Source organism: Erpetoichthys calabaricus, chromosome 1 (genome assembly GCF_900747795.2).
Source record: "Erpetoichthys calabaricus chromosome 1, fErpCal1.3, whole genome shotgun sequence".
In the NCBI taxonomy this organism is placed as follows: Eukaryota; Metazoa; Chordata; class Cladistia; order Polypteriformes; family Polypteridae; genus Erpetoichthys; species Erpetoichthys calabaricus.
The window spans coordinates 131,607,936-131,627,997 of NC_041394.2; the positions used below are offsets into that span (position 1 = coordinate 131,607,936).

The following is a 20,062-nucleotide window of genomic DNA, read 5'->3' on the forward strand; positions in this document are numbered from 1 at the left end:
GCTTCACTCTATCGCGGATTTTATATGTAAGCATATTTAAATATATATCGCGGATTTTTTGCTGGTTCGCGGATTTCTGAGGACAATGGGTCTTTTAATTTCTGGTACATGCTTCCTCAGTTGGTTTGCCCAGTTGATTTCATACAAGGGACGCTATTGGCAGATGGCTGAGAAGCTACCCAACTTACTTTTCTCTCTCTCTCTCTCTTGCGCTGACTTTCTCTGATCCTGAGGTAGGGGGTGTGAGCAGGGGGGCTGTTCGCACACCTAGACGATACGGACGCTCGTCTAAAAATGCTGAAAGATTATCTTCACGTTGCTACCTTCTGTGCAGCTGCTTAGTGAAGCGACATGCTGCACGGTGCTTCGCATACTTAAAAGCTTGAAGGGCACGTATTGATTTTTGACTGTTTGTTTTTCTCTGTCTCTCTCTCTCTCTCTCTCTCTCTCTCTCTCTCCCTGCTCCTGACGGAGGGGGTGTGAGCTGCCGCCTTCAACAGCTTTGTACCGGCGGTGCTTCGCATACTTAAAAGCAAAACAGCCCTATTGATTTGTTTGCTTTCCTCTCTGTTTCTGACAGTCTGTGCTCCTGACACGCACTCCTTTGAAGAGGAAGATATGTTTGCATTCTTTTAATTGTGAGACAGAACTGTCATCTCTGTCTTGTCATGGAGCACAGTTTAAACTTTTGAAAAAGAGACAAATGTTTGTTTGCAGTGTTTGAATAACGTTCCTGTCTCTCTACAACCTCCTGTGTTTCTGCGCAAATCTGTGACCCAAGCATGACAATATAAAAATAACCATATAAACATATGGTTTCTACTTCGCGGATTTTCTTATTTCGCGTGTGGCTCTGGAACGCAACCCCCGCGATGGAGGAGGGATTACTGTACTCTGATTATGTCAAAAAGGATGATTTTTAGTATGTGAATGAGAGGGAATTGGAAGAAAACTAAAGAGAGACTATCATGGTTTTTATAACCAGTGTCCCACATATCTTACATTTTCTAAATATATATTACTCAATAACAAAATTTTCAGGTAACGATTGGAGATTAATAATAGATAACATACACATGCTCAAACTGTGTGAGATATGGTTTAGTTTAGCTCAAAACTGTACAATACACATCTATTCAAAAATCTTGCCAATAATAGACCCTATCTGAGACAGCTGTTTTGAAGCACATGCTTCCCTTAGCTACATGCTCTAGTTATGGCTGTTGCATTAACCTTTCTAGACAATATTCACATATTTCTCTAGTAGCTTATCATAAATCCCCATCCCATAATAGGCCTTTTTGGGGTAATATGGTATAAAGCTTCACTGTTCAATGAACACTGTTGTTAATAGCCTACTCAGCATTACTAGCTCTCCTTCTAATTCTGCTAACCCGTAGGGGTCCTAACCTTAATTCAATACCACAGTAGGAAAATGATCTCCTGCCTTATTTTCAGCTTAGTAATCTTTTCAGTGCATATGAACCCTTTATAAGTGTACTCTCAGCTAGGGCTCAGCTTAATTTAATCACAGCAAATGCTGAACACTCTTAATTGCTGTAGCCATCATATTTATTTACTGTTCATTTATTTCAAAAACATTTGAATTTTTTATTGATAACTTTTCATATCTTTTACTTTGGTGAAGAAGGGTGTTAGTAATAGATAATATGTAACTCTACATACTTTATTGATTTTATTGGTATTGTAAAAAAAAAGCAAGATGACATTCCTTTGGTTGGAAGAGGCTCATATTCATGAGTTTAGGTTTGGAACTTTTATAACCATTCAAATAAATTACATCTTGAATCTTGAAGCCTAGGTTTGTATAAATAGTATAAACCCTGATTTTTTCATGTCCATCTTACCCTTTGTCCTCAATAATTTTCACAGTTACAGTTGAACCACTTAATACTGGGCGTTACATGATTAACTGGGGATGAAAGAAATTCCAAAGTGTCAACTCTTCATGCATAGTATATGGTACTTTCTTTAATAGAGCCTCACTCATCATTTACACACAAATTAAACACAATTGATGAGTTCCATAAGATGTTCAGATTTAACATTAAATTGAGCACAAATACTGTATACAAAACATAAATTTTCAAATTTGCTTAATCTAATGTAGGGTCACTGAGGTCACATTGGACATAAAACCGAAAAAGTCTTGGACAGGACACCAGTCACTGGGCCTCCCAATACAAATGCACACATTTGCCAGCTTGGAATCTCCAGATATCCTAAATGCACACACACGATGTGGGAGAAACACCGGCATTCCTAGAAGAAAAATAATACAGACCTAAGGAGAATGTGCAAATTCGAAAGAGATAACAATTGGGTTGTGAATTCAGGCTGGACCTATGAGGCAGCAGTGCTGACCACTATGACATTATGCCGTCCTGAACAAAAATGTATTATTTCAAATTAACACTTTAGCATGTAAGTCCAACTTTGAGTATTTCCCTTTAATTGTCCTGTATCAGTTCTTCTATTTAATGGTCAAAAGTACTCATTTACCAGTAGAATCAGCATCATTAGAATTAATCTTTTATGTAAATAAACAAGACATTCTTTCAAAAATGTACATATAGATTATATAGATCACCATAAGCCCTCATACTTTTATAACCATTTTTTGGGGCAACACCTGACATAACTCCAAAACGTAGTAGCTTCTGTGCAGTAGAAAACAATAGTCTACTACATATTATAAAACATATGCAACTTTTCTGAAGTGGAAGAGTATCAATTGTATTGATATGATATACAATTAACTGAAGAAACCCTTACCAATGTAGTATAGTAAAATCAGAAAATAATGTCCTGTATCATTTAAAATTAGGTAAAAAAACTGCACGTGCATGTCATCGAATGATTGAAACTTTATTTTTCAGCATATGGTAGCCCTTGATCAAAAGGGATCCTCAGCTAGAAGTCTTTGTAGTGATTACTGAACATTCTCAATTGCTGCATTCCCTTCAACCCATTCAACCACTTAACATGTACTGTACTCTTTTAGTCAAGCTTTCTTCCTGTTTAATTTGGAAAGTTTATTTAAATGACCGTTTCATGAAGCACTAAACGTGTATGGTTCCATGAAAAAGTATGTGTTACCTTAGGTAAAGGGCAACAGAAAGAATAAGTAACAGGTTTTTTATTTATGTCACTTATTGAATGAATCATGACATAAATACTTTTCCAAGTCACTGTTACGTGTATATTGTTTGCTCAGTTATGTGTGTTTTTTTATAGATATTTCAAAAAATTACAAAAATATATTAGGCCAACCTACATTCTGTTCAATGGCCAATCCACTTTCATTTATAATTCATGGTAAAAATGTTACCTGCAAATTGAAGTTAAAATTTAAATTCATTTTCTAACCTGCTTACTCCAGACCAGGGTCATGGTGGGGGTTTGGATGAATATCTGAAGTCTGTCCTAGCTAGCATAGAGCTCAATTCAGGAACTAACCCTGGATATGGCACCAGTCCATTGCAGGGCGAACACACACACACACTCACACACCAAACGCACACAAGAGCCAGTTTAGCATTGCCAACTCACCCAACCTGCATGTCTTTGGACAGTGTAAGGAAACTGGAGCACATGGAGGAAACCCACACATACATGGGGAGAACATGCAAACTCAATGCAGGGAGGACCTTGAACATGAACCTGGGTCTCCTTACTGTGAGGTTACAGCATTGCCATTGTTCCACCCTGCCACCAATATTCAGATTTGGAAAGTCAAATAATTGTTACGTTACACCTTAAATGTTCAAAAGCATTTTGGTGAGTGATTTTTTTTTTTTTTTGATCACTGTATCTTTGTCTCTATGATTCACAATTATTCAGTAAGCAACTCAGATTCCTTTCTGTAAATGGCAAGTGTAGGAAAAATTGAAATAACATGCCAAGAGCATTCAGGCAGAAAGGGTGTGTGAAGAAAATAGCTGATTCACGGGGTGGCACTTAAGCAAAGAATTTTTTTTGGCAAATTTATATTAGCAGTAGATAAAATATACATACTGGAAAATATCTACACTTTTTAACGGAAGAGTGTGTAAGTATAGAATAATTTTTCTTCCAGGTAACCCAAATTTAGCTTTGTCACTGGTTATAGTATTTATTCACTGCGTTATGCATTCTCACAGGTGGCGCAGTGGTAGTGCTGCTGCTTTGCAGTAAGGAGATTGTGGGTTTGCTTCCTGGGTCCTCCTCTGTGTGGAGAGTGCTTTGAGTAGTGAGAAAAGCGCTATATAAATATGAAGAATTATTAAAGAATTATTATGCACCTTTCCAGTCACCATAAAAAACCTCACACTAGTTCCACTCCATCTGAACTAATGTGGTGCTGAGGTGTCACCCGTTGCATGGCTGCACTCAGGTCCTAATCTGGATCCTGAGTTGGTTTATCATGCAGTGGGTGCGGCAATGCGCTGTATCAGCATGTGCTCCTACCCTCTCTCTCTTTCTCTCTCTCTCTCTCTTATGCACCTTCTTCTGTGTAGCATTCAAAAATTCAAACTAAACTGCAGCTTTTGTTAATTGTGAAACCTTTATAATACTGAATATTAAAGTCACACAAAAAATGGAAAACACAAAAGTACAAAGGAAGGATTCCAAAAATGAATTAATTTTAAAACATATTCATGTATCAGTAAATTATACCATTTTGTAGAGTTTCCCTCCAGGCCTTTTTTGTCCATGTTTTTGTAGGTGTAAATTGTACATTTCCTGTAGCATAGTGCAACTAGTTCCATACTACTGTATATACAGTATCTGTAATATTTTATATAAAAGGACAGTACACACTTGTAAAAAATTAATTAGACTGTGAAACACAATATTATAATCTTAGACAGTATTCAATATCCAATATCTATTTATTACATTGCAAAAAATGTATATGCAAAAACTGAACAAACCTTAAATGGGAGCTGTTTTGCTTTTATGCAAATGCAGTAAGCAAAGTTTACTGAACAAGATTTCTTAAAGTAAGCTAGTAGTACTAGGGTGTTGTACCGTGTTAGCCATTATGAATGTAGAGAAAAGCCAAGCAAAATGACACCTGTTATTGGCTAACTAAAAAGATTACAATATGCAAGCTTTCGAGGCAACTCAGGCCCCTTCTCATCTTGCCTGAAGAAGGGGCCTGAGTTGCCTTGAAAGCTTGCATATTGTAATCTTTTTAGTTAGCCAATAAAAGGTGTCATTTTGCTTGGCTTTTCTCTACATTAAAGTAAGCTAAATAATCATAAATATAATTTTTTTGATAAGTCAATAATTCTCACAGTAAGGTAAACAAGATTTAATGTCATTTTCACGTGATTAGATTTCTTTTTTGCAGTGTATGAGGGAGGTAATGGGCAAGGACAGATACGTAGTTTTGCTCTTTTGATTCTTGGATAACATTTTTAGTTTTGGCAGTCATTCTTTCTTGTTTTTTTGCCATGTGTTTTACGAAGCCATTTACTTAACATTTTCATTTCCTAGTCCATTCTTAATTACATTTATAAAGCCTTTGGGCTTTTCATCACCACAGTGCACAATAAAATGTATTGTTTTTAACAGACAACTTACAGTATTGTCAGCTGTTTTAAACATGGTAAATTTGTAACACAGTAAAGCAAGTGGTTATGGTTAAGCTGAAATTCCTATCCCCATGTTTGTCTGAAGTGACTATAGATAAGCAGTGCAGAAGTATGCAGAGAATGGAGGGTGTACACTCAATGTCATAGTTATGTTTTACAGACAGTCTGACCTTACTTAAGAATACAGGAAAAATATGTGAAGATTTGACTTTAATAGGTTAATGTATCCTTTTCAATTAGTTTATTACACTTTTTGAGAGACATCTAAGAATGTGTCAGCTTTTTCCTTCATATTCTTATGTTACTGTATGCAGCTTGCAGCACTGCACTCTGTGATCTTCTGCCAAAGTTGCAGGTCAACATCTGCTCAGTTTTGAAGAACTTATGCATTCATTTACCATGAAAGGTAAGGAAGCAGCTCCAAGCACACGTTAGTTAAAACAGAAGTTGCTACAAAGTTTGTTCTGTTGACTTTAATTGGGGCGTTTGATGCGCTTTGGCACCATCTTGTGGCACATCCTGGAAGTGCATGCCATTTTTTGACAGCTCATTGGGTTTTCTACATACAGTAAAACATATTAATTTCCCAACATTAGATTCTTCCTGAAGAAGCTTACTGTTTTTATGCTTTTTTATATATCTTTTACAATAAATAGTTTATAATAGTGTAACAGAAGAAGGTTCTCTATGGCATCCCTGAACCACAAAAGTTAAAACCAAGAAACTCATAAGTATACAAATTTGGTGCCTTTATTTTAAATAACAATGCATATTAGGGAACATGGAGAGTACAAAATTGAAATGGTAATGCAGCTTGTCCTATTAGTGACATCCCCAAAATATCAAACCATTTTCCTTTCTCACCTCCTGTCAAACTTTCTGGCTTCTTCCTCCTATCATGTACCCTAAAATCTCCTGTCAGTGGTAGACTCCATATGTCTCTGGCTTTAAGCAGCTTTAAACTCCCTCAAGGTTACTTCAACCAAGTTCTGGGATCTCTTTTGGGCTTAGGGGTGGCCCTTGTTTTTCTATAGTAACACAAGGCTGTAACTTCTCCTTGGTGTCCACACTGTCTATACGCCACGAGTCTTTTTACAAACTTTAAAGGACTGGGTCATTCAGGAAACTTCTGGGCTTCACATTGTAAAATGGCTATATGACGTCACTAACCGTTTACTGTTATTTAACTGGTTGGAAGGTTTTGATTGTTCTTCTGTTCTGCCTCACAGTTCTCACATTTAAAACAGTTATTTATGGTTCTGCCTGCTATTGACCAGATGTTTTTAATAGCCTTTTGTCAACCATCCACTGGCTCTGAATGCCCCAGTTTAGATTAGTGCTAGGGTGTCTTCCAGATTTATGGGGCTTAGCAGACAGAGTACCTCTGTTTCTGCATTTTAAAAAACACTATTTCTTTCCATTGCTGCACAGTTGATACACAGATATATTTTCCACAGAAATAGATCAAAACAAATTATCTTAAACCTTTATTGGAATGTCCGGAAGATACTAAAACATGGCTGTCACTAAATTGTCTTAGTCTAAATGACAAAAAGACAGAGATTGTGTGTTTTGGACCTTCTGATCTTACTTGTGCTACAGAAATTAATCTTGGCCCCCTGACAACCTACTGTAAACCCTTTACAAAAAATCTTGGTGCGATTTTTGAGAATGTTCTCAAATTTGATAAACAAATTAAAAAGCCTGTTTTCTATCAGCTCAGGGTGTTGACCTTAGGTCAAGCCCTTTCTTTCTGTACATAATTTTGAAACATTAATTCATGCGTTTGTCTGTTCTCGGCTTGCCTATTGCAACTCATTGTACATTGAAGTTAATCAGTCATTCCTTGCTTTTCTTCAGCTCATCCAGAACGCTGCTGCCAGGCTTCTAACAGGCACACAAAATCAGAATCACATCATATCAGTGTTAGCTTCTCTACGCTGGCTTCTATTTCGCTACAGGATTGACTTTAAAATGTGTTTTTATGTCCCTGAATGGTTTAGCTCCCTTATATCTTACTGACCTCTTACACCCTTAGGGCTCATTTATACTTCACGCTCAAAATGCGTACGTGCCCGCATCATGGCTGCCACGCGTTCTCAGCGTTCATTTGATGCGTCCTCAGAGGATGTCCTCAGAAATTAACGTGACGCATGCGCAAGTTGCAGTACAAGAAAAAAGTCTGGGGGCGCAGTGTGCTAAAAGTTGGAATGTGACGTCAGTCTCTGTTTACTATCTACATATGACAGAAAGCTTTGCGGATCCTATGATATCGGTGTGCGCGCTTTGATGTTTGATGAATTGTTCGATGTGGTGAAGCAAAATGCCGACATACAAATGTATTTGTGGTGCTTTTATATTCAAGCGTCGCATATTCCCGATCGTAATGACACGATACATTTTAAAAGTCTCACATACCGTCTTCTGTGTCGTCTTTTTTTCTCCAGCACTTCCGGGTCAGATGGAGACTTGTATTTTCTTCAGCCCAGAAGTACTTCTGTACTTGGGAGTACTTCCGGGCTATATTGGAAACAGAAATCCCTGTGTCTCCCTGCAGTGTCCCCTGGCGGCACCCACAGTACCAAGCAGGGCTGTGAAGCCAAACTCCATCTCCCATAGTGCCATGCAGGAATCTGGGACACCGCTAAGCTGAAGGGAAGTCGCCATCTAGCATCCAGGGGGTTTCGTCCTGGTTGAGCTGCCGGCCGTCCATCACACCAGCATCATTCGTTCATATCTTTCTGTATCTTAGTCTTGTGTTTGTGCGCACATCTATAGTTGGACTATTTTAGAACATGGCTTATAAAGGCCTAAGCCAGTTTGTCATTTGTACCTTCCCTGCTGCAGGCTCTGTGTCACCATCTCCTGGTGATTATGAGAAAATTCTTGCTTACTGTAGAAACAAGTTCACATTTATTGTTACATGTATGTAAATACTTAGTGTATGTAAAGCAATGCCATCCCTTCTTACATGTCTCCTCAGAACACTGATACAGTCCTAAATTGAAGAGTTTGGGGGTCAGCTTTAAAGGCACAACAGTTTTAAATGCTGAAATGAGGAAAAAAAAATTGGGGAAGCTATTTGTTTTCATGTTCAGACATTTATTGTAAATGTAATATGTCTATTATTGTAGTGGACTATTTTCTCACTAAAAAATCTTCATACTTGATGATTATGCTCTCCAGTCTTTAAGCCATGGAAAAAGATTTTCTCAGTCGTAGCTTTTAAGCTACTTTTTTGACCTTGGTAGAATAAAAAATGATATAATCTTGGTTGTCTTTAAATTGAATAGCAGGATAGCATCAGCACTTTCTTTTTCTCCTCATTATGAGTGTGTCTAGAAGTAGTAAGTCAAAAACAACAGAATTTGCTATGTATCCTTGAAGACGTTTCACCACTCTTCCGAGGAACATCTTCAGTTCAGTGATATGGAAATTATTCAAAATTTAAACTTTTATGGGTAATCTGACATTACCCTAACTCTAATCCATGGTGTCAAGAACATCTAGAGGCAGATGTTAAGTGCATTGAATAAGGTTGATAAGTGGTATTGAAGGCTTCCCACCTCTATTGAGGGATAACAGTTTTAAAAGAGGTGTAAAGAAAGCCATCTGTATTAGAGTGAAATAACCAGGATTTACATACTGATGAATTTCGCTGCCACTCAGTTGTACTATTTAGTTGCTCAGATGAGCTGTGAAACATCTTGCAGAATACACAGCCAGACTGTTTGGTTTTGACTTCCATCTAATACATATGCAAGGTCCTGGATGAAAAACTTGACAGAAATCATGAGCATGACTGTGTTATAGATATAAACGTCTTTTCTTATTCCACTGGTTTTCATTGCAAACTTATGTTTCTTTCAATTTTATCCTTACTTATATAATATGATTGTCATACACATTGAATACAGCAAGCACGTCTAGTACATCTTTATACTGTGGGGAACAGCCCGGACACAGACAGGTGGACGCCGATGGTTCACCAACCAACACACGTTTATTTACATTTTCCATATTTACAAGTGCACACACAACCCCAGTGCTGCAGCACCAATCACCCCAAAGTCCAGGCCTCACAATGCCTTTTCTCTTTTCAGGTCCGCCTCCACTCCTCTCCTCCTGAGCTCTATCTCTCTTCCTCCCAACTTCAGCCATCGAATGGAGGGAGGCGGCCACTTTTATACCCACCCGGTCATGCTTCAGGTGCCTCCCAGTGAGCGACTACCAGCACACCCTGATATGGCGGAAGTGCCGGCTGTGCACCCAGAAGCACTCCTGGTGTCCCTGGTCTTCTTCCCTCTCAGCTGAGGGCCAGGGCTCTCAGGCATCCAGGCACCCCCTGGCAGGGATGCAGGCCCCTATAGGACTGAGCTTCTAAGCTCTGTTCCCGTGGTCCCCAAAGCCACCAGAGCGGTCGCCCCCTCGTGGTCTGGAGGAGGCGTAATCCCTCCTCCGCTCCTTCTGGCCGTCCTGGCTGGGTCCCACCCCCAGCCGCTTGCCACAATACGTACACTGATCAATCGGCAAGGAATGGAATCAAATTCATTTTATTCTTCATGCAAGATTAACTAATGACTTTATTTTGATTTTATGTTTTAATTCAAATGTTGTGACATCTGATAAAAGCTTCACAGAAACTTTTCAACTTTAATACTGATATCACTCTTGTGAAAGGATCAGACTCGAAACACTTAAAAATGTTTGGGGCAGCCACCCATATACTGTATTATCCTTGGCTGCAATGGGTTTTGGAAGTAAGACAGTAGTGTCTTTGATGGAGTCGAAACAAGAACTGATGAATAGTGGTTAAGATGGCAACTTTAAACGCCAAGACTGGAAGTGGTGTAAGGGAACAGAAGTGACATTCTTCTGATGTCGTAACCGGAAGTGACGCTCTTCTAAGCGTCGGAATCGTAAGTGATGCTTTCCTAGGTGACAGAATCGGAAGTGACGTTCTTCTACGCACCGGAACCGGAAGTGACATTCTCCTAGGCACTGGAACTGGAAGTGGTGTCTTTAGGGCTGAGTCAGAGAGGTTTTCCCATTTTTGGTCTGTACAGATAATAGAAGAAGGTTTAGTGCACCTCCTGGCCTGGTGTGGAATTACCCTCACTTGGTCCATACAGCTTCCTCCTACTTGCAAGTGTGTGACACTCTCCTTATCATTCACTGTCTTTCATTATATATTATATTGCATTGCTTCAATATTCTGACTAGAGAGAGTGTGGTAGAAACAGCGAACCTGTCACAAATCAGGATTCAGTATGCTGGGTGTTTGAAAGAAACCACAAGCATTAATATGACAATTGAATATATTTGATTATATCCTATATAATAAAACACTAAGGTCTGTGTGTGTGACTAGTCCTTCAGAGCAATCTGATTGGAGAATTTGTTCTTTGGTGACTTGATCGAAAGAGGAAATGGCACAGGAGGTTATGGTGAGTCGCCTTCAAAGACAGGAGACTAGAACGGCACCTTCAAAGTAATGATAGAGTCTAAGAAGCAGGCTTTACGTGAATGCGCTCAAGAGGAAGAGCACCAGTTAAGAGAGATTTGCTCACATATGGATATTGAGGAAAGTCGCTGAAGATACAAGTAGGGCAAGAGATAGCAAATATTTTAAAATTGTTGTATTACCAGTCTTCAACAGGTAGTATGGCTAGTTATAAATTAAACACAGCCTGTGTGTGACTATGTAGCCACTGGCTCTAAATGCTTAACGCACAATTTAAAAATGAGGTTTCAGATCTTAAGTCTGTTTAAAGTGTGGACTTACATACTTATTTTACAGATGACCTTTTGACCATGACAACCTCTATCCTTAGACTTTTAACAGTTTGGGCAAGTGAAGAAAATGAGTTAAAATCTTCAGCAGCTATGCACAATGTCTGGAAGAATCTGTAGCAACTGGGAAAACATCATAGTTATAGTTTTTACGTATCAGCTGCATTTCTCCCCCCCCAAAAAAAGTTTAAAGACATATCAATTAAATGATTTTTGATAAGTTGAAAGGGGTAAACCCATTATGACCGATATAGAGTTTATTGCCAGCTAAAACACTGCTTGAAAACATACTGTAATTACATTCTGCTTGATTACATTTATTATTTAATAATAAAAGAAAGCACTTTGTCTATCATCCTTCTTTCTCAGTCTGTCCACTAGGAGCACCCAGCATAACCTCTCAGTAAGAGTTCCTCCAAATTCCTTTTAGTGAATTGAGGATTCTGTGCCTCTATAGTTTCCAGTAGATTTGCCAGCGGGGGAACCTTTTGCTGACCCTTTTTCCATCCTACTTGACGGTGGTGATCCTGCGCAACTTGAAGTGGACCTTAAGAGATGTGTCTTGGGTAATATTCTTCTAGCATGTAGCTGAAGAAAAATACTTCCAAAGTTCTTATAAATCTGCTCAGGACTTTTCCTGGTTCTAGATGTTACAGAAGGAGGCTACATGACCTGTTACACAAATTGTTAGAAGGAAAGGTATTGAATTATTCTTAATTTAAATGCCACCATGAGCACATCTTCAAGTTTTCTATTTTTCGGGACAAACTACACCATCCTCTACTATAGTTTGAAGTTTTCCAGCTTGTTATTCTTATAAAAAAACACATCCAATTACAAGAAAGGCATCTTTGTATAAATATTATGTATCAATTTTGTATGCATTTATTGAATTATTTAGAAAAGTTTTTGCTACTGTTTCTGTATAATTTTCTTTTTTATTATTTTATTTGATTTTTTACAGTGGATTTACTGGGCTTACTAAACTGGAGATCAAATCCCCAAAATTTGGAGCAGACCCTACAGCGCCTTATGGAGGTGGATGGGGGAGAAATAGTTAAGGTGAGCTGCTGAAGTATATTACGATTTTTACTTTTTTTTGTGTGTATCTTTATTAGGAGTGCTCCAGACTGCCTTTCGACATCAAGATGTGCTACTCTATGTCAGGAACATGTTGTTCATTAATTTATTGATGTGTTAATTTTAATTTCCATTTATTTATATATTTTATTGTTATTTCAGGAACATTGTGGTGTCACTATTTTGGGCATTTTTTTATCATGGATTCCACCATAATTTGACTACATAATCACTATTATTTTTAAGGGAAGAAGAGTGATGCATTTCCGAGTTTCAACATTGACACCCATTTTTTCTAAAATAAAAGCAAATTCCAATGAAATGAAAACATTGTCTTTGGTAGTTAATGCTTCTAACTAAATGCCATTCGTTAATGATGCTGATGATGATAATAATGTTTGCAGGCTCATATTGTGCTCATTAGTAGCTAATGCATTAGGCAGCATACACTTAGACTGGAAAACAAACCAAACATAAGACACTCATTTTTATGTGCACAGTATTTGAACTTTAATTAAAAAAGTAACTGAGTAAGAAAAGAAAAAAACTCCCGAAATATCCCACTCAACAAACAAATTGAAAACAAATAGAATGGGTGGAGGTGGTAGCAGCATCAGTGCTGTGGGGTAGTCGGTGATTGCAGTGGTGAGTGAGAGAGCAATGGAGAAGCAAATGATGTGGTGGAAGAGGAAACATTTCCTTAGACCTTCATTTAGGCATCATCTATGTTTTTTGCCAATTTCTAATCCATTGCAATGGGAAGATAAATGAGGCAAAACGTTAAAAGGTAAGGACTCAGATGTGGCTACAGAAGGAATAGTAGCTGTAGATTAGCTGCATGAATGAATGATATAATCGTAGTCTCCTGGTTTTTAATACCTTTTATTTCATGCAGATGGGATTAGCAGTAATGGATAATACAACACTGATTGTTGTAACTGTGAAGAATATTTCTTGTAACTCAAAGAAGGATATTAAATCCTCTGTGTGTGTGTGTGTGTGTGTGTGTGTGTGTGTATATATATATATATATATATATATATATATATATATATATATTCATGACATTCGTAGTCTGAATCACAATCTGATTGTATGGGTGGTTACCTACCAGGTAACGCTTGTGGTTGGTCTGCAAGTCGGCAAACATCCGCCACGGTGCCCTATTTCAGTTGCGAGAAGCAGATCATAGAATGGTTGAATAGTTTACTGTCAAATAATGCAAAGAGTATGCGACACGTGTTTCGGCCTAATTCTGGGCTCATCAGGCATACACACTCACTGCACCCCCCTCTCGGGGAATCGAACCTCGGACGTCAGAGCTAGAGGCGAAGGCTCTTACATTGTGCCACGGCATGTGGTTCGTTTATAGACCAACCACAAGCGTTACCTGGTAGGTAACCACCCATACAATCAGGTTGTGATTCAGACTACGAATTCCATGAATGTAATTACCCCGATCTACAGGCTGTCGAATAAACGAACCACACGCCGTAGCGCAACAGCCTCTAGCGCTGACGTCCGAGGTTCGATTCCCCGAGAGGGGGGTGCAGTGAGTATGTACGCCTGATGAGCCCAGAATTAGGGCGAAACACGTGTCGCATACTCTTTGGATTATTTGACAGTAAACTATTCAACCATATATATATATATATATATATATATAGTAGGGTGGCATGGTGGCGCAGTGGTAGCACCAAAAACATGCAGGTTAGGTGGATTGGTGATTCTAAATTGTCCCTAGTGTGTGCTTGGTGTGTGGGTCTGTTTGTGTGTGTCCCTGCCCGGGATTGGTTCCTGCCTTGTGCCCTGTGTTGGTTGGGATTGGCTCCAGCAGACCCCAGTGACCCTGTGTTCGTATTCAGCGGGTTGGAAAATGAATTGATCAATGGATATATACAGTGGATTCATAAATTGTTTAGACCAATTCCTTTTGTGCACACTTTAATGTGTCGTGGTTTAATTAATTAATTTATTCATTTATAAAGCACTTCAAAAATAACATCAAGGCTGACCAAAGTGCTATACAATAAAAACCCAACATATCAGACAAACAATAACCAAAGGGTTAAAGAAACAGAAACACATAAACACATAAGAGCTGAAGAGATTCACAATAAAAAGTCAAAAATTCATACTGGGTTAAAGGCCAGGGTGTAAAGGTGTGTTTTTAAATAAGATTTAAAGACAGCAAGTGAAAGAGCCTGCCTAATGTGCAGCGGCAAATCGTTCCAGAGTTTTGGAGCTGCAACTGAAAAAGCCCAATCACCTTGGAGTTTGCATCGTAACTTAGGGAAAAGTAAAAGCATCTGGCCTGCTGACCTGAGACAGCGAGACAGTACATAAGGGTGCAGCAGTTCCGACAAATAAAATGGGGCACAACCATTTAATAATTTAAAAACAAATACAAGGATCTTAAAATGGATTTGAAAACGAACTGGAAGCCAGTGAAGGAAAGCCAAAATCGGGGTAACATGCTCATGCTTTTTAATTTTAAATTGATAAATTAGTAATTTTTTCCCCTCAACCTACACTCAAAAACCATGAGTAACTATGTTTTCAGAAAGGTTTCCAAATATATTAAGGTTTTCTTGTTGACAAAGGACTGGTACGAGGAAGCTTCTTTTGCAATCCAGGGCATATATAAGACATGCTGCCACAGAAAGGCAAACAGTATCACTGAATACCTCAGTCATCATGCACAGCGAATTTTCTTCCTCCTCTGTTCCAGTAGGCAGTTCAGGCACATTAGCATTTGAACCATTACGTTCAGGGTGAGTTGTTATGTCTCAAGTTATAGGACTACTTAACAGTCGCTCATATGGAAAATTGTGAATGTTTCTTGAATATGTCATCTGATATGGGATTTAATGTATGGTTTAGTATTCACTGTGTGTGTTTGTTGTATTCTTTACATGATGATATGACACGACTGTCTTGAGTCTGAATGAGACATCAAAGTAAGAATTTCTTTGTACATGCACATGATGATGCATTTCAACACATAATTTGTGAAAAAAGTTTTTGCATTTTCACTAGCCACACGTGTACAGCAAAATAATTATGTGCATTTAAATTGGTATGTCATCCTGTGGTGTTTTTGGAATTGTTTTAAAAATGTGCTCTTGATCTCCATGTGTGCTGTTTTGCTTCATGTACAGTAGGCTCATTGGACAATGAGGATTGGTGCTTTCGGTATGTACACTCCATTATGAAAAGATCACACCCTTAAATAAAGTATTTCTTTAGGTAAAGTTGCCGTACTTACCATTCTTGGTGCTGGATAGTGATAATGTGTTGCGTGTTGATTGACACATGCAAATAAGAATTTTACTATACTCTGTGCAAGTGGCAAGAATCCAGCTTATTAAAAGGATAAGTGTCTGTGTTTCTCTCTGTGTACATCCTGTTGCTATGTCTCTCTCGTTCCAAAAGATGCCGCATCACATTTTTTAGTAATAAAATCCATTGCATTTGTTGTTCCATTAGATGGCACATCACAAACATTAATACTGCTTTTATGAGTCCCATACCAAATAGCATATAACAGAAACAAATGTAGTGAGTATCCCGGGCCCTCCCTGCGTGGAGTTTGCATGTTCTCCCCGTGTCTGCGTGGGTTTCCTCCGGGCGCTCCGGTTTCCTCCCACAGTCCAAAGACATGCTGGTTAGGTGGATTGGCGATTCTTAATTGGCCCTAGTGTGTGCTTGGTGTGTGGGTGTGTTTGTGTGTGTCCTGCGGTGGGTTGGCACCCTGCCCGGGATTGGTTCCTGCCTTGTGCCCTGTGTTGGCTGGGATTGGCTCCAGCAGACCCCCGTGACCCTGTGTTCGGATTCAGCAGGTTGGAAAATGGATGGATGGATGTAGTGAGTACTGCACTGCAAACATTAATGCTGAGGTCCACATTGATTATTTGGATTTCAATCCATCTAGTGATCTTATAAACCTATAAACTAAAACTCTTGCATAAACTTTAGTGGGGCATCATTAAATTACAACAACCTTCCCCAACTCTCTTGTCTTTCCATCTTCTACAGTTTCTCCAGGACACACTGGATGCACTTTTCAGCATCATGATGATGACTTCCGAAAAGGACACCTATGACAGCCTCGTTTTTGATGCTCTGGTATGTAGGCAACTCCTTTTTTATTGTCTTCATTTCTTAACAAATAGACTAATATACAATTGCCTCTTACAAATTTAAGAGTGTGGAATGAGAGAATGATTCCATTATAGGCCAGCCATAAAGTACAGCTCAGGAGTAATGGATTCAAATCACAGTATGGTCACTGTCTGTCTAAATGCTTGTACATTCTCCATATGTATCTGGATGTTCCAACATTTCTCCCAAAAAACACAGTGATTTTTGACTGTAAATTGGTCTTCTGTGAGTGAATTTGTATATGCATATGTGTAAGTGTGTGATATGAAGGAGTAGTGTTTACCCAGAGATGGTTCAATGACAGGTTCGGCTCCAGTGCACACCAACCTGAGCAGGGCTATTCAGGTTTCAGTGTTGGGATGGCAGTAATTTTTTTAATATGTCCCTAAACAAAATGTGTAACAGTAGCAGCACCACTTTACACAGCTTTTGGTGGTCAATACCATGCCTAGATAAAAAGAAGATACTTGCAGAGCTGTTGGTGCTCAGGTGGATGAATGCACATAGGTAGTCGACAACTTTGGGCACTCTCAACTGGTCTCTGCTCTTATGGTTTCTTCATAGTGTTTAGTCTGGGAAACATGTTTAGTAGTAAAGCACATTTAAGAATAACAAGAGAAGGTGCAATGGACAAAACTCCATCCAAGAAGAAGTAGTAATGTTTCTTTTTTTTCATCCAGTCATCACTTGTACTACTTACTGGATTAGAACTAATCTGATCCATTCTTTGTTAGATTGAACTTTATTTTTCATAAGCAAAGAAAAAAATTATAATATTAAAGCATATTTATGTGCACTATGTAATTGGTAAGTGACCATCCTAGAATTACTGAAACTTTTGTATTGTTCCTTAATTTTTAATTGTAGTGAGAAGTCAAGCAAAATTACATCTTGTATTGGCTAACTAAAAAGATTACAATATGCAAGCTTTCAAGGCAACTCAGGCCCCTTCTTCAGGCAAGATGTAATGTTTTAACTGTATAACAATTTGAAAAAGAATCTAAACAAAAAGAATATAATACGTATGTGTTCACCCCCTAAAGTAATACAACAGAAACTCATTTGGTAGAACTTTTAACTACAGAGGCTTCTTTGGAATGCTTACATATCAGGATTTGTGGATTTTAGTCTATACATTGTAGTGCATATGAAGGGGGCATTACTAAAACACAATGTTTCAGACTTTTATATTATTTACCTGACAAGATTCTTGCCTTTGCAAACTTTTCTTAATAATTTGTACATTTACTTTTTTTAGTCTTCATGGTTGATCATCTGATCAATACACACTCTTAACCACAAAAACATATATACATATATTATAGATGTAATTGTTCCTTTATTAATCATGGCAGGCAGGCAAAGTAACCACTGCTTGGCCTCCATTCAAGCTTTAGTGTGACCTCACATTGTAACTGGACGACTTGAGCTCAGCTTGAATTGTCATATCAAAATGTGAATACACGTCCAATCTAGATTTGTTTTTATTTTCATGTTAATCCATTTAAGCATTTACATTTCATCACAGAGTAATTCACATTAATAACTAACTGAAATTATATGTGAGAGGTGTGTACTGTGTGACAGCACCACTACACCTATTAGCAGATATGCCAGACGCTGACCCTCTTTTCTCACCTTCATTCAGGCCAATATCTCAGTGTAACTGAATATTAAAAGTAAATATCAACCTCTGAGGTAGTCTGCTTCCTTTATTGTTTTGTTTATTGACTTAAAGTGGTAATTGCATTGTCTACAGTGTAATCATAAAGTAGTCCCTGTGATCTGAGTGGCTGTGTTGGGGTTTCTTCTACAAGTGGTTATGTTGCATTATCATATGTGCAAATATTATTAACATTAGTGCAAGATACAGTATGTGTAGAATAATATCAACACCATTAGTACTAGGGTGTTGTACCATATTAGCCATTGTGAATGTAGTGAGAAGTCAAGCAAAATGACACCTTTTATTGGCTAACTAAAAAGATTACAAAAAGCAAGCTTTCGAGGGAACTCAGGTCCCTTCTTCAGGCAAGATCTTATATCTTTCCTGAAGAAGGGGCCTGAGTTGCCTTGAAAGCTTGCTTTTTGTAATCAACACCATTGTAATAGATTCAAAAATACAAAAATGACAGTAGAGTACATGGATTATTATAAGCCATGCAAATAACCAACACTCATTACTCCTAAATCTCCCTTCTGCCCCTGTTTTATGTTCTTAGAAAATCTGGTTACTGTATATACAAATATGGAGCAGTATTTATTTTTTTACTTATTTATAAAACTGGTCCACAAGCAGACCAAACAACTCGCTATACTTCTCATAGTGATTCAGAATACGCATCAATACATTTTTTGATTGTAGTGATTAATTTGTTCCTTCACAAAACATTTATTTTACTGCAGTACTTCATCATATGTAAGCAGCCTCTTGTTCATCAAGTAGCTGAAATGGCCTCTTTTTTACTTTATGCTCCTGCTTAATGTTTAGCTGCATCATTAAGCTTTCAAAAGCCTGCACTTAGAATATCTAAATGAGGTTAGAGTGTAGTCTTACACAGTAGTGAACAGTAATAATAATCTTTAAAAAAAACCATTTGATAGCTGTCATAAGAAACATGCAGTAAATGGGGTAACCTCTAAATAAGGATGCAGAGTGAATTTGTCATACAGCATGCTCAAAAAAGTCGCCATCTCACTGCACCATTTCTGTTAGAATACTGATCATGTGGATACTCAAAAAAGTATGATCTGGGTCAAGTACTGATATGGATCAAAAAATTCCAGACTACCCTGATGTAGAGGCAATATAAATTCCTTACCAAATCAAATCCCAGCATACAGTGCCTATGAAAAGTGTTTCACTCTATTGGACATTTTCACATTTTATTGTTATACGACACTAATTCATAGTGGATTTTGTTTGTCTTTTTTAAGACTGATCAGCGGAAAATGATTCTTTAATGTCCAAGTGAAAACAAATCTCTGAAAAATGATGTAAATTAATGACCAATATAAATCATAAAATAATTGATCATGTAACTATTGAATCCTATTATTGAGACACACCTAAATCATCACTGATGCAGCCAAAGCTGTCTCCAGTCAAGCCTAGCCTACTTTATGTTTTATACAGTAATCCCTCCTCCATCGCAGGGGTTGCGTTTCAGAGCCACACGCGAAATAAGAAAATCTGCGAAGTAGAAACCATATGTTTATATGGTTATTTTTATATTGTCATGCTTGGGTCACAGATTTGCGCAGAAACACAGGAGGTTGTAGAGAGACAGGAACGTTATTCAAACACTGCAAACAAACATTTGTCTCTTTTTCAAAAGTTTAAACTGTGCTCCATGACAAGACAGAGATGACAGTTCTGTCTCACAATTAAAAGAATGCAAACATATCTTCCTCTTCAAAGG

At 38.0% G+C, this 20,062-nt stretch overlaps 1 protein-coding gene across 1 annotated transcript in view; it reads left to right on the top strand.

Annotated features, from left to right (window-relative positions):
* Window positions 1-20,062, top strand: part of dock5 (dedicator of cytokinesis 5) — a 268,797-nt gene that overhangs the window by 180,272 nt on the left and 68,463 nt on the right. The window contains exons 19-20 of the mRNA XM_028806298.2: window positions 12,361-12,458; window positions 16,515-16,604. Of these exons, the coding sequence (XP_028662131.1) occupies window positions 12,361-12,458; window positions 16,515-16,604 (188 nt within the window). The remainder of the gene's footprint in view (window positions 1-12,360; window positions 12,459-16,514; window positions 16,605-20,062) is intronic.